The 16,056-nt window shown below is 42.3% G+C and overlaps 2 protein-coding genes across 2 annotated transcripts in view; both read left to right on the forward strand.

Moving 5' to 3' along the window:
• The window catches only part of LOC138958097 (ras-related protein Rab-37-like), a 299,221-nt gene that overhangs the window by 144,120 nt on the left and 139,045 nt on the right, over positions 1-16,056 (forward strand). The gene's annotated exons all lie outside the window — the stretch shown is intronic.
• The window catches only part of LOC138958095 (cytochrome P450 4V2-like), a 54,464-nt gene that overhangs the window by 8,745 nt on the left and 29,663 nt on the right, over positions 1-16,056 (forward strand). The window contains exons 2-7 of the mRNA XM_070329159.1: positions 539-651; positions 1,291-1,376; positions 3,363-3,553; positions 6,575-6,768; positions 9,055-9,270; positions 11,763-11,865. Of these exons, the coding sequence (XP_070185260.1) occupies positions 539-651; positions 1,291-1,376; positions 3,363-3,553; positions 6,575-6,768; positions 9,055-9,270; positions 11,763-11,865 (903 nt within the window). The remainder of the gene's footprint in view (positions 1-538; positions 652-1,290; positions 1,377-3,362; positions 3,554-6,574; positions 6,769-9,054; positions 9,271-11,762; positions 11,866-16,056) is intronic.

Here is a 16,056-nt window from a genome sequence, read left to right on the forward strand (position 1 = left end):
GGTATAGGTCATGGTTCAGGTCATCAAAGGTTCACGGCATCAAAGGTTCACGGCATCAAGGGTATAGGTCATCAACGGTATAGGTCATGGTTCAGGTCATCAAAGGTTCACGGCATCAAAGGTTCACGGCATCAAGGGTATAGGTCATCAAGGGTATAGGTCATCAAGGGTATAGGTCATCAACAGTGTAGGTCATCAAGGTTCCTCTTATTAAAAAGCATTTTTGATTTGCGTGTATTTGATAAGTTACAAAAAGAAAAAATGTGTTTCCGATGACAAGGCCAGAAACATTTGGGTCGGAAGGAGGGGTACTTCCTCCACAACCTGGTCATATAAACATTTGGGTCGGAAGGAGGGGTACTTCCTCCACAACCTGGTCATATAAACATCAAATTCATACTAATCACTGTGTGTGTGTGTGTGTATGTGTGTGTGTGTGTGTTTGTGTGTGTGTGTGTGTGTGTGTGTGTGTATGTGTGTGTGTGTGTGTGTTTGTGTGTGTGTGTGTGTGTATACTCGTATGTGTATGTTTGTGCAGAATGGTACAAACAAGTAATGGAGTGGGGCCAAGAGTTCCGCAAGGTGGGGATCTTCAAACTATGGCTGGTTACAACACCCGTCGTTGGGGTCACAGCGGCTGAGACTGCAGAGGTGAAGTTTCTTTGTTACTGTCCTGCCTTGATGTATTGGTCTGTGTATGAGCAGTAACTGCAGTGGTGACTTTTCTGTTTTTCTGTCATGACATCATTGCTATGCTGTTTTCTTGGTGTAAAGGACTGATCGCTGTTACTTTCTTAGTGTAAAGGACTGATCGCTGTTACTTTCTTAGTGTAAAGGACTGATCGCTGTTACTTTCTCAGTGTAAAGGACTGATAAAGGACTGATTGCTGTTACTTTCTCAGTGTAAAGGACTGATCGCTGTTACTTTCTTAGTGTAAAGGACTGATCGCTGTTACTTTCTTAGTGTAAAGGACTGATCGCTGTTACTTTCTCAGTGTAAAGGACTGATCGCTGTTATTTTATCAGTGTAAAGGACTGATCGCTGTTACTTTCTTAGTGTGCACTAAGTATGGATGTTTCAGCCTTCTAACAATGCATGCCGATGGCTGTTTCTGTGCGCCAGTTGGGGATGTTTCAGCCTTCTAACAATGCATGCCGATGGCTGTTTCTGTGCGCCAGTTGTGGATGTTTCAGCCTTCTAACAATGCATGCTTATGGCTCTGTTTCTGTGCACCAGTTGTGGATGTATTTCCGGCGATTTGCAAAAGCGTTATGGTGGTTCTGTTTCAGGTGTTGCTGAACAGCTCCAAGCATATTGACAAAGCGGTTGAGTACCAGTTCCTGCATGTGTGGCTGGGGACCGGACTTCTCACAAGGTGCGGAACTTGGATTCCTGTCGACAAAATATTGTGAACAGGTTCCTAGAATATGCTGACATTAAAATAATGCTGTGAGTTGGGCCCTGTAACTTAACACTTTTCAGACTGTTTACCTTCATTGTAAGTTGTCTGGTGACTGTTGCATAGCAGAGATAGCAGAGATTGCCGATCAACATCGAACGCTTTGATTTGGTGACTGCAACGTACAATTGTACAATAATGATTTTCTGTACAGCTGACCTTTCCCCCTGTACTGTAAACCCTAGTGTTCGACGTACAGTAAACCCAAGTGTTTTATGTATTGAAAACCCCAGTGTTCTAAGTACTGTAAACCCCAGTGTTCTAAGTACTGTAAACCCCAGTGTTCTAAGTACTGTAAACCCCAGTGTTCTAAGTACTGAAACCCCCAGTGTTCTAAGTACTGAAACCCCCAGTGTTCTAAGTACTGTAAACCCCAGTGTTCTAAGTACTGAAACCCCCAGTGTTCTAAGTACTGTAAACCCCAGTGTTCTAAGTACTGTAAACCCCAGTGTTCTAAGTACTGTAAACCCCAGTGTTCTAAGTACTGTAAACCCCAGTGTTCTAAGTACTGTAAACCCCAGTGTTCTACGTACTGTAAACCCGAGTGTTCCACGTACTGTAAACCCGAGTGTTCTACGTACTGTAAACCCGAGTGTTCTACGTACTGTAAACCCGAGTGTTCTACGTACTGTAAACCCGAGTGTTCTACGTATTGTAAACCCGAGTGTTCTACGTACTGTAAACCCGAGTGTTCTACGTATTGTAAACCCGAGTGTTCTACGTACTGTAAACCCGAGTGTTTTACGTACTGTAAACCCGAGTGTTCTACGTATTGTAAACCCGAGTGTTTTACGTACTGTAAACCCGAGTGTTTTACGTATTGTAAATCCAAGTGTTCTACGTACTGTAAACCCGAGTGTTCTACGTACTGTAAACCCGAGTGTTCTACGTATTGTAAACCCGAGTGTTCTACGTATTGTAAACCCGAGTGTTCTACGTACTGTAAACCCGAGTGTTTTACGTACTGTAAACCCGAGTGTTCTACGTACTGTAAACCCCAGTGTTCTACGTACTGTAAACCCGAGTGTTCCACGTACTGTAAACCCCAGTGTTCCACGTACTGTAAACCCCAGTGTTCCACGTACTGTAAACCCCAGTGTTCCACGTACTGTAAACCCCAGTGTTCTACGTACTGTAAACCCCAGTGTTCTACGTATTGTAAACCCCAGTGTTCCACGTACTGTAAACCCCAGTGTTCCACGTACTGTAAACCCCAGTGTTCCACGTACTGTAAACCCCAGTGTTCTACGTACTGTAAACCCCAGTGTTCTACGTATTGTAAACCCCAGTGTTCCACGTACTGTAAACCCCAGTGTTCTAAGTACTGTAAACCCCAGTGTTCCACGTACTGTAAACCCCAGTGTTCCACGTACTGTAAACCCCAGTGTTCCACGTACTGTAAACCCCAGTGTTCTACGTACTGTAAACCCCAGTGTTCTACGTATTGTAAACCCCAGTGTTCCACGTACTGTAAACCCCAGTGTTCTAAGTACTGTAAACCCCAGTGTTCCACGTACTGTAAACCCCAGTGTTCCACGTACTGTAAACCCCAGTGTTCCACGTACTGTAAACCCCAGTGTTCCACGTACTGTAAACCCGAGTGTTTTACGTACTGTAAACCCGAGTGTTCTACGTATTGTAAACCCGAGTGTTTTACGTACTGTAAACCCGAGTGTTCTACGTATTGTAAACCCGAGTGTTCTACGTACTGTAAACCCCAGTGTTCTACGTACTGTAAACCCGAGTGTTTTACGTACTGTAAACCCGAGTGTTTTACGTACTGTAAACCCGAGTGTTCTACGTATTGTAAACCCGAGTGTTCCACATATTGTAAACCCGAGTGTTCTACGTACTGTAAACCCCAGTGTTCCACGTACTGTACTAGTGGTTCTGTCGATCCAGCACAGGTGACAAATGGAGGTCTCGCCGTAAGATGCTGACCCCAACATTCCATTTCCGAATCTTGCATGACTTCCTCGACGTCTTCAACCAGCAGTCAAGCACTCTGGTTGCTAAGCTACAGCGTCACGTGGACCAGGGACCCTTTGACGTCTTCCAGGACATCGCCCTGTGTGCCCTCGATATCATCTGTGGTAAGTGTTCATTGTACCCTCTATATCATGTGTGGTAAGTGTTCATTGTACCCTCTATATCATGTGTGGTAAGTGTTAATTGTGCCCTCTATATCTTGTGTGGTAAGTGTTCATTGTGCCCTCCATATCATGTGTGGTAAGTGTTCATTGTGCCCTCTATATCATGTGTGGTTAGTGTTCATTGTGCCCTCTATATCATGTGTGGTAAGTGTTTATTGTGCCCTCTATATCATGTGTGGTAAGTGTTCATTGTGCCCTCTATATCATGTGTGGTAAGTGTTCATTGTACCCTCCATATCATGTGTGGTTAGTGTTCATTGTACCCTTGATATCATGTGTGGTGTTTATTGTGCCCTCTATATCATGTGTGGTTAGTGTTCATTGTGCCCTCTATATCATGTGTGGTAAGTGTTCATTGTGCCCTCTATATCATATGTGGTTAATGTTCATTGTGCCCTCTATATCATGTGTGGTAAGTGTTCATTGTGCCCTCTATATCATATGTGGTTAATGTTCATTGTGCTCTCTATATCATGTGTGGTTCGTGTTCATTGTACCCTCTATATCATGTGTGGTTAGTGTTCATTGTGCCCTCTATATCATGTGTGGTAAGTGTTCATTGTACCCTCTATATCATGTGTGGTAAGTGTTCATTGTGCCCTCTATATCATGTGTGGTAAGTGTTCATTGTGCCCTCTATATCATGTGTGGTAAGTGTTCATTGTGCCCTCTATATCATGTGTGGTTAGTGTTCATTGTGCCCTCTATATCATGTGTGGTAAGTGTTCATTGTGCCCTCTATATCATGTGTGGTAAGTGTTCATTGTGCCCTCTATATCATGTGTGGTTAGTGTTCATTGTACCCTCTATATCATGTGTGGTAAGTGTTCATTGTACCCTCTATATCATGTGTGGTAAGTGTTCATTGTGCCCTCTATATCATGTGTGGTAAGTGTTCATTGTGCCCTCTATATCATCTGTGGTAAGTGTTCATTGTGTCCTCGATATCATGTGTGGTAAGTGTTCATTGTGCCCTCTATATCATGTGTGGTAAGTGTTCATTGTGCCCTCTATATCATGTGTGGTTAGTGTTCATTGTGCCCTCTATATCATGTGTGGTTAGTGTTCATTGTGCTCTCTATATCATGTGTGGTTAGTGTTCATTGTGCTCTCTATATCATGTGGTAAGTGTTCATTGTGCTCTCTATATCATGTGGTAAGTGTTCATTGTGCCCTCGATATCATGTGTGGCAAGTGTTCATTGTGCCCTCTATATAATGTGTGGTTAGTGTTCATTGTGCCCTCTATATAATGTGTGGTTAGTGTTCATTGTGCCCTCTATATAATGTGTGGTTAGTGTTCATTGTGCCCTCTATATCATGTGTGGTAAGTGTTCATTGTGCCCTCTATATAATGTGTGGTTAGTGTTCATTGTGCCCTCTATATCATGTGTGGTAAGTGTTCATTGTGCCCTCTATATCATGTGTGGTAAGTGTTCATTGTGCCCTCTATATCATGTGTGGTAAGTGTTCATTGTACCCTCTATATCATGTGTGGTAAGTGTTCATTGTACCCTCTATATCATGTGTGGTAAGTGTTCATTGTACCCTCTATATCATGTGTGGTAAGTGTTCATTGTGCCCTCTATATCATCTGTGGTAAGTGTTCATTGTACCCTCTATAGCATGTGTGGTAAGTGTTCATTGTGCCCTCTATATCATGTGTGGTAAGTGTTCATTGTGCCCTCTATATCATGTGTGGTTAGTGTTCATTGTGCCCTCTATATCATGTGTGGTTAGTGTTCATTGTGCTCTCTATATCATGTGTGGTTAGTGTTCATTGTGCTCTCTATATCATGTGGTAAGTGTTCATTGTGCTCTCTATATCATGTGGTAAGTGTTCATTGTGCCCTCGATATCATGTGTGGCAAGTGTTCATTGTGCCCTCTATATAATGTGTGGTTAGTGTTCATTGTGCCCTCTATATAATGTGTGGTTAGTGTTCATTGTGCCCTCTATATAATGTGTGGTTAGTGTTCATTGTGCCCTCTATATCATGTGTGGTAAGTGTTCATTGTGCCCTCTATATAATGTGTGGTTTGTGTTCATTGTGCCCTCTATAGCATGTGTGGTAAGTGTTCATTGTGCCCTCTATATCATGTGTGGTAAGTGTTCATTGTGCCCTCTATATCATGTGTGGTAAGTGTTCATTGTACCCTCTATATCATGTGTGGTAAGTGTTCATTGTGCCCTCTATATCATGTGTGGTAAGTGTTCATTGTACCCTCTATATCATGTGTGGTTAGTGTTCATTGTGCCCTCTATATCATGTGTGGTAAATGTTCATTGTACCCTCTATGTCATCTGTGGTAAGTGTTCATTGTGCCCTCGATATCATGTGTGCTAAGTGTTCATTGTACCCTCGATATCATCTGTGGTTAGTGTTCATTGTACCCTCTATATCATGTGTGGTTAGTGTTCATTGTACCCTCTATATCATGTGTGGTAAGTGTTCATTGTGCCCTCTATATCATGTGTGGTAAGTGTTCATTGTATCCTCTATATCATCTGTGGTAAGTGTTCATTGTACCCCCGATATCAGCTGAATTGTGTGTTGAACAGAGACCGATATGGGCAATCATGTACGGTTGATAACAAGCTGACATGTGTTGAACAGAGACTGCTATGGGCAATCATGTACGGTTGATAACAAGCTGACTTGTGTGTTGAACAGAGACTGCTATGGACAATCATGTACGGTTGATAACAAGCTGAATTGTGTGTTGAACAGACTGCTATGGGCAATCATGTACGGTTGATAACAAGCTGACTCTTGTGTGTTGAACAGAGACTGCTATGGGCAATCATGTATGGTTGATAACAAGCGGACTCTTGTGTGTTGAACAGAGACTGCGATGGGCAATCATATATGGTTGATAACAAGCTGACTCTTGTGTGTTGAACAGAGACTGCTATGGGCAATCATGTATGGTTGATATCAGCTGACTTGTGTGTTGAACAGAGACTGCTATGGGCAAGCACGTGAGCGCGCAGACGACGGACTCGGAGTACGTGCGAGCGGTGTACAAGATGTGCGGCCTGGTGGAGAACCGGATGCGCTACCCCTGGTACTGGAACAAAACCATGTACGATACCTTTGGCCCCGGGAGGGAACATGACAGGTGTCTCAACATCTTGCACGACTTCACGGTCAAGGTAAGACTAGTCACTGTTTAGCATGCATATTTTGTTTGGGTGATGCTATGTGGCACAAGCCTTGTTTTGTGTCATGCCATGTGTCACAAGCCTTGTTTGTGTGATGCCATGTGGCACAAGCCTTGTTTGTGTGATGCCATGTGTCACAAGCCTTGTTTTTGTGATGCTATGTGTCACAAGCCTTGTCTGTGTGATGTCATGTATTACAAGCCTTGTTTGTGTGATGCCATGTGTTACAAGGCTTGTTTTGTGTGATGCCATGTGTTACAATCCTTGTTTGTGTGATGCCGTGTGTTACAAGGCTTGTTTGTGTGATGCCATGTGTTACAAGGCTTGTTTGTGTGATGCCATGTGTTACACGCCTTGTTTGTGTGATGCCATGTGTTACAAGGCTTGTTTGTGTGATGCCATGCAGACCTGTTTACCCTTACGATTTTGGCGTAATTTATTACGATTTTCTGCAAAAAATACGCCATTCCGCTATCCGTGTCAAGACTACGATTGTCATAAATAAACAAAAATAAAAAATAAATTTAATTATTTTTTTTATTAATTCACATGTTTGGCATTGTTTTTTTCAATGGCAAAATGGGGTGAAAAAGCACAGGACTGACCAGAGATCATGTCTGTCTGATGAGACGCTGGAGAGCCTTCTAGTGGTGAAGTCTCGCCCTCACTCATTCGGCAAGTGCAAGTACAGTAGAGAAGCGCTTGACACACTGAAAAAGGCCTACTACGAGCAAAAGAAAAAGAATCAGTGATGCATGTGCTTTTGATGTGATCTTCTTTGAAATTATGATGACTACAAAAACTGACTGATGTGTTTTGTTTGTGAATGATGGATCTATACATGTGCATGATTGCGTTTCGCGTTTGTCATGTGCGTTGTAATTGGCGACGAATGCTGGATGGTTACTATTTTTGTGCCAGGATTACTATTTTTGGGGCTGAGCATTACTCCAAAACACTTATGGGGGTAAACAGGTCTGTGCCATGTGTTACAAGGCTTGTTTGTGTGATGCCATGTGTTACACGCCTTGTTTGTGTGATGCCATGTGTTACAAGGCTTGTTTGTGTGATGCCATGTGTTACAAGGCTTGTTTGTGTGATGCCATGTGTTACAAGGCTTGTTTGTGTGATACCATGTGTTACACACCTTGTTTGTGTGATGTCATGTGTCACAAGCATTCTTGCGTGTGATGTCATGTGTTACACACCTTGTTTGTGTGATGTCATGTGTCACAAGCATTCTTGCGTGTGATGTCATGTGTTGAACATACAGAGTTGCATGATGTCATGTGTTGAACAAACAGAGTTGCATGATGTCATGTGTTGAACACACCGTGTTACGTGATGTTATGTGTTGAACACGCCGTGTTGTGTGATGTCATGTGTTGAACACACCGTGTTTTGAGATGTCATGTGTTGAACACACCTTGCTGTGTGCTGTTATGTGTTAAACACACCGTGATGTATGATTTGATGTGTTGAACATACCGTGTTGTGTGATGTGTTCAACACACCGTGTTGTTTGATGTCATGTGTTAAACACAGCGCGTTGTATGATGTCATGTGTTGAACACACCGTGTTGCGTGATGTCATGTGTTGAACACACCGTGTTGCGTGATGTTATGTGTTGAACACACCATGTTGCGTGATGTCATATGTTGAACACACCGTGTTGTGTAATGTCATGTGTTGAACACACCGTGTTTTGAGATGTCATGTGCTGAACACACCGTGTTGCGTGATGTCATGTGTTGAACACACTGTGTTGCATGATGTCATGTGTTGAACACACTGTGTTGTGTGATGTCATGTGTTGAACACACCGTGTTGCGTGATGTTATGTGTTGAACACACCGTGTTGTGTGATGTCATGTGTTGAACACACCGTGTTGTGTGATGTCATGTGTTGAACACACCGTGTTGCGTGATGTCATGTGTTGAACACAACATGTTGTGTGATGTCATGTGTTGAACACACCGTGTTGCGTGATGTCATGTGTTGAACACACCGTGTTGTGTGATGTCATGTGTTGAACACACCGTGTTGCGTGATGTCATGTGTTGAACACACCGTGTTGCGTGATGTCATGTGTTGAACACACCGTGTTGTGTGATGTCATGTGTTGAACACACCGTGTTGCGTGATGTCATGTGTTCAACACACTGTGTTGCATGATGTCATGTGTTCAACACACCGTGTTGTGTGATGTCATGTGTTGAACACACCGTGTTGTGTGATGTCATGTGTTGAACACACAGTGTTGCGTGATGTGCAGGTGATCAAGGACCGCATGAATCACTTTGACGCCCGAAGAGCAGAGGCCATGCTGGGTGACGTCAACAGTAACCAGAGTGCGGGGTGTGACGACGACTCTGTGACCAAGCGTAAAGTCCGCCTGGCTTTCCTGGACATGCTGCTCTACATGTCGGACAATGGCCGTGTTCTGTCCCTGGAGGACATCCAAGAGGAGGTGGACACCTTCATGTTTGAGGTGAGCCTGTCATAGATGTATGACGTGATGAATGTACCATAGGGTTAGTGGATACCTTTATGTTTGAGGTGAGCCTTAAATAGATGTCTGACGTGATGAATGTACCGTAGGGTTAGTAGATACCTTCATGTTTGAGGTCAGCCTGTCATAGATGTCTGACGTGATGAATGTACCATAGGGTTAGTGGATACCTTCATGTTTGAGGTCAGCTTTAAATAGATGTCTGACGTGATGAATGTACCATAGGGTTAGTGGATATACCTTCATGTTTGAGGTGAGCCTTAAATAGATGTCTGACGTGATGAATGTACCATAGGGTTAGTGGATACCTTCATGTTTGAGGTCAGCTTTAAATAGATGTCTGACGTGATGAATGTACCATAGGGTTAGTGGATACCTTTATGGTTGAGGTGAGCCTGTCAAAGATGTCTGACCTGATGAATGTACCGTAGGGTTAGTGGACACCTTTATGGTTGAGGTGAGCCTTAAATAGATGTCTGACGTGATGAATGTACCGTAGGTTTAGTGAATACCTTCATGTTTGAGGTGAACCTGTCATAGATATCTGACGTGATGAATGTACCATAGGGTTAGTGGATACCTTTATGGTTGAGGTGAGCCTTAAATAGATGTCTGACCTGATGAATGTACCGTAGGGTTAGTGGACACCTTTATGGTTGAGGTGAGCCTGTCAAAGATGTCTGACCTGATGAATGTACCGTAGGGTTAGTGGACACCTTTATGGTTGAGGTGAGCCTGTCAAAGATGTCTGACCTGATGAATGTACCGTAGGGTTAGTGGACACCTTCATGTTTGAGGTGAGCCTTAAATAGATGTCTGACGTGATGAATGTACCGTAGGTTTAGTGAATACCTTCATGTTTGAGGTGAACCTGTCAAAGATGTCTGACGTGATGAATGTACCGTAGGGTTAGTAGATACCTTCATGTTTGAGGTCAGCTTTAAATAGATGTATGACGTGATGAATGTACCATAGGGTTAGTGGATACCTTCATGTTTGAGGTCAGCCTTAAATAGATGTCTGACGTGATGAATGTACTGAACGGTTAGTGAATACATTCATGGTTGAGGTGAGCCTGTCATAGATGTCTGACGTGATGAATGTACCGTAGGTTTAGTGAATACCTTCATGTTTGAGGTGAACCTGTCAAAGATGTCTGACGTGATGAATGTACCGTAGGGTTAGTGGATATACCTTCATGTTTGAGGACAGCCTTAAGTAGATGTCTGATGTGATGAATGTATCGTAGGGTTAGTGGATACCTTCATGTTTGGAGGTGAGCCTTAAGTAGATGTCTGATGTGATGAATGTACCGTAGGGTGAGTGGATACCTTCATGTTTGAGGTGAGCCTTAAATAGGTGTCTGACGTGATGATTGTACCAGAGGGTTAGTGGATACCTTCATGTTTGGCGTGATTTCACTCCGTGAAGCGGCAGACTATGGGTCATAAAACATTTTTCACACTGAAAAGTTGCACTGCAAACACTCTCTATTGATAATTATGTTCCTGCTTTCTAAAAAAACCTTTAAACAAATGTATATATTCTTACACGAAATAGCATAAATGCGGAAGTGCGAATGCATATTAGAAAAAGCTACACTTGAACACCATTTGCTTCGCTGAAAATTCAAAAAAAATCTTATTTATTACGCTTGAGGCTTCACAAGTGTTAGCAGGTCGGCGTGATGAATGTACCATAGGGTTAGTGGATACCTTCATGTTTGAGGTGAGCCTTAAATAGATGTCTGACGTGATGAATGTACCATAGGGTTAGTGGATACCTTCATGTTTGAGGTGAGCCTGTCATAGATGTATGACGTGATGAATGTACCATAGGGTTAGTGGACACCTTCATGTTTGAGGTCAACTTTAAATAGATGTCTGACGTGATGAATGTACCGTAGGGTTAGTGGATACCTTCATGTTTGAGGTGAGCCTTAAATAGATGTCTGATGTGATGAATGTACCATAGGGTTAGTGGATACCTTCATGTTTGAGGTGAGCCTGTCATAATTTATTACGCTTGAGGTTTCACAAGTGTAGGCCTGTCTGAGTGATGAATGTACCATGAAAAGTAGATAATACAATATGAAGTATTTTATATACATTCATGATTGAGGTGTTTTCGGGGTTGAGGAAGGGTGACCTCGTCATCACTTAACTTGCCGATCGTGTTTTTAGGGACATAATACAACAGCGGCCGGGTGGGTTCGTCATAGATGTCTGACGTGATGAATATACCATAGATAGGTGATAACGTGCTGATCATGTTTTCAGGGACATGACACAACCGCGGCCGGGTGGGTCCGTCATAAATGTGTGATGTGATGAATATACCATAGAGAGATGATAACGTGCTGATCATGTTTTCAGGGACATAATACAACCGCGGCCGGGTGGGTCCGTCATAGATGTCTGACGTGATGAATATACCATAGATAGGTGATAACGTGCTGATCATGTTTTCAGGGACATGACACAACAGCGGCTGCGATGAACTGGTGCACCTATCTGATTGGTGCCGACAGCAAAGTGCAGAACAGAGTGCAGGAAGAGCTAGATCGGGTGTTCGGTAAGATAAACACATCGTTATACACAATACATTATTGCTGACAGGTATGTGTTCGGTAAGATAAACACATCGTTATACACAATACATTATTGCTGACAGGTATGTGTTCGGTAAGATAAACACATCGTTATACACAATACATTATTGCTGACAGGTATGTGTTCGGTAAGATAAACACATCGTTATACACAATACATTATTGCTGACAGGTATGTGTTCGGTAAGATAAACACATCGTTATACACAATACATTATTGCTGACAGGTATGTGTTCGGTAAGATAAACACATCGTTATACACAATACATTATTGCTGACAGGTATGTGTAGGCTACCTTAAGATAAACACATCGTTATACACAATACATTATTGCTGACAGGTATGTGTTCGGTAAGATGAACACATCGTTATACACAATACATTATTGCTGACAGGTATGTGTAGGCTACATTAAGATAAACACATCGTTATACACAATACATTATTGCTGAGAGGTATGTGTTCGGTAAGATAAACATATCGTTATACACAATACATTATTGCTGACAGGTATGTGTTCGGTAAGATAAACACATCGTTATACACAATACATTATTGCTGAGAGTTATGTGTACATTAAGATAAACACATCGTTATACACCATACATTTGTTTATTTGTTTGTTTGCTTAACGCCCAGCCAACCACGAAGGGCCATATCAGGGCGGTGCTGCTTTGACATATAACGTGCGCCACACACAAGACAGAAGTCGCAGCACAGGCTTCATGTCTCACCCAGTCACATTATTCTGACACCTGACCAACCAGTCCTAGCACTAACCCCATAATGCCAGACGCCAGGCGGAGCAGCCACTAGATTGCCAATTTTAAAGTCTTAGGTATGACCCGGCCGGGGTTCGAACCCACGACCTCCCGACCACGGGGCGGACGCCTTACCACTAGGCCAACCGTGCCGGTCACCATACATTATTGCTGACAGTTATGTGTACATTAAGATAAACACATCGTTATACACCATACATTATTGCTGACAGGTATGTGTTCGGTAAGATAAACACATCGTTATACACAATACATTATTGCTGACAGTTATGTGTTCGGTAAGATAAACACATCGTTATACACAATACATTATTGCTGACAGGTATGTGTTCGGTAAGATAAACACATCGTTATACACAATACATTATTGCTGACAGGTATGTGTTCGGTAAGATAAACACATCGTTATACACAATACATTATTGCTGACAGGTATGTGTTCGGTAAGATAAACACATCGTTATACACCATACATTATTGCTGACAGTTATGTGTTCGGTAAGATAAACACATCGTTATACACAATACATTATTGCTGACAGTTATGTGTACATTAAGATAAACACATCGTTATACACAATACATTATTGCTGACAGGTATGTGTTCGGTAAGATAAACACATCGTTATACACCATACATTATTGCTGACAGTTATGTGTTCGGTAAGATAAACACATCGTTATACACCATACATTATTGCTGACAGTTATGTGTTCGGTAAGATAAACACATCGTTATACACAATACATTATTGCTGACAGTTATGTGTTCGGTAAGATAAACACATCGTTATACACAATACATTATTGCTGACAGTTATGTGTTCGGTAAGATAAACACATCGTTATACACCATACATTATTGCTGACAGGTATGTGTTCGGTAAGATAAACACATCGTTATACAGAATACATTATTGCTGACAGGTATGTGTTCAGTAAGATAAACACATCGTTATACACAATACATTATTGCTGACAGGTATGTGTTCGGTAAGATAAACACATCGTTATACACAATACATTATTGCTGACAGTTATGTGTTCGGTAAAATAAACACATCGTTATACACCATACATTATTGCTGACAGGTATGTGTTCGGTAAGATAAACACATCGTTATATAGAATACATTATTGCTGACAGGTATGTGTAGGCTACATTAAGATAAACACATCGTTATACACAATATATTATTGCTGAAAGTTATGTGTTCGGTAAGATAAACACATCGTTATACACAATACATTATTGCTGACAGTTATGTGTTCGGTAAAATAAACACATCGTTATGCACCATACATTATTGCTGACAGGTATGTGTTCGGTAAAATAAACACATCGTTATACACAATACATTATTGCTGACAGTTATGTGTAGGGGAGACCGGGGCTAGTCCGCCCCCGGGGCACATCCGTCTTTGTCTGTTTATTCTTACGTTTGCCACCTTTTAGTCATTCACACCATGTGAGAGTGGTGTCCCTTCTTCCCGCCATATCCTGCAGAAGTTCAGAGGTTGCGCGCCCATATATCGTGAGTACAGATCACAAAAAGTGTTTTTCTTCATTTTTGTAACATGAATGCATAGGAGTTGACTTAGGTTTTGATGCATTACCTCTGAGAACAAATACTTCGTCTTGGTGTCGAGTGAAAGTGCGTTAATTAAGGTCGAGTTCTGACGAAAGTTTTGCTTCTTCCTTCCCATGTTGTGCTCGCTATCTGGCACTAGAGTTGCCTGCCCGTGCAGGGGCAAGTCCGCCTATTTGTCATGGGGCATGTTCGCCGTGAGCAGTATGTACAACAAATGTTCATGCGCACATAAAAACTGTCTGCACATTGATATCAGCTACACATTTGTCTTGATGTAAAATAAAAAAAATCAGTCTTCTAGTTCATCAAACTCGCCAGTTATGCTACCAAAAGCATAAAAGTAGACTGACTAGCCCCGGTCTCCTCGCCAGTTATGCTACCAAAAGCATAAAAGTAGGCGGACTAGCCCCGGTCTCCCCTAACGTAATTTTGTGTTACATTCTTTCGTATTTTGTCATTGGCATTTTTGAACCTAAATATTGAAGGGAATTAAAAAAGCTTTCCCACTAAAGCTTGCCCACTACTAGTCTTGTACATACTATGGGATGAGAGCGGCGGACTTGCCCCACCCTGTAGGTGGACTTACCCCGACTTGGGGGCAAGTTCGCCTACGTTAGGGTAGGTCTACTTAAAGCAGTATGTACAACAAATGTTCATGCGCACATAAAAACTGTCTGCACATTGATATCAGCTACACATTTGTCTTGATGTAAAATAAAAAAATCAGTCTTCTAGTTCATCAAACTCGCCAGTTATGCTACCAAAAACATAAAAGTAGGCGGACTAGCCCCGGTCTCCCCTACATTAAGATAAACACATCGTTATACACAATACATTATTGCTGACAGCTGGGTGCAGAAAAAGCTAGATCATTTTGTTTGTTTGTTTGTTTGCTTAACGCCCAGCCGACCACGAAGGGCCATATCAGGGCGGTGCTGCTTTGACATATAACGTGCGCCACACACAAGACAGAAGTCGCAGCACAGGCTTCATGTCTCACCCAGTCACATTATTCTGACACCGGACCAACCAGTCCTAGCACTAACCCCATAATACCAGACGCCAGGCGGAGCAGCCACTAGATTGCCAATTTTAAAGTCTTAGGTATGACCCGGCCGGGGTTCGAACCCACGACCTCCCGATCACGGGGCGGACGCCTTTCCACTAGATCATGATTTCGGTAATATAAACACATCATGATACACAACACATATATATTACACAATGTTCTATTTTAACTCCCGTTGGAAATCCCAAGAAACGTTGTTTGTTCAGTGAGGCACTTACGGGTGTCAATGCTTGCCGAGACCCCCTCATGTACCCCACTGAACAAAGAAATTCGCGAGGGATTCCGAACGTGAGTCACAATAGACCATTTCGTAATTCCTTTAGTACACTCTATTTGTGGTTAGGCGTGTGTTGATGTTTTTGGACTTAATGCTACGTCTATTTACATCCCATACAGGGCATCAGGAAGTGTTTTCACTATATGAACTTTTGGTACGGTCGCACTTGAAAGTAGTCCGATCATTCCACTGCATATTTCTCAGCTTCTATTTTATCTAACCGACGAGTCGCATTACACTTGTTCGAGTCTAAATATCGGACCCTTTTGCTACTCTAAAAACACAATAGCGTTTATATTGCTATTCTGACATCCTATTCTGTGTTGAAAACATGTTTTTGTCAGCAACAACTACCAGAATGGTCCATGTTGCCTATTGCAGACGACGGTTTAGTGCGCATATCCCTTTGCGCATATATCCACGGAAATCACC

This window comes from Littorina saxatilis, linkage group LG2 (genome assembly GCF_037325665.1).
Source record: "Littorina saxatilis isolate snail1 linkage group LG2, US_GU_Lsax_2.0, whole genome shotgun sequence".
Lineage (NCBI taxonomy): Eukaryota > Metazoa > Mollusca > Gastropoda > Littorinimorpha > Littorinidae > Littorina > Littorina saxatilis.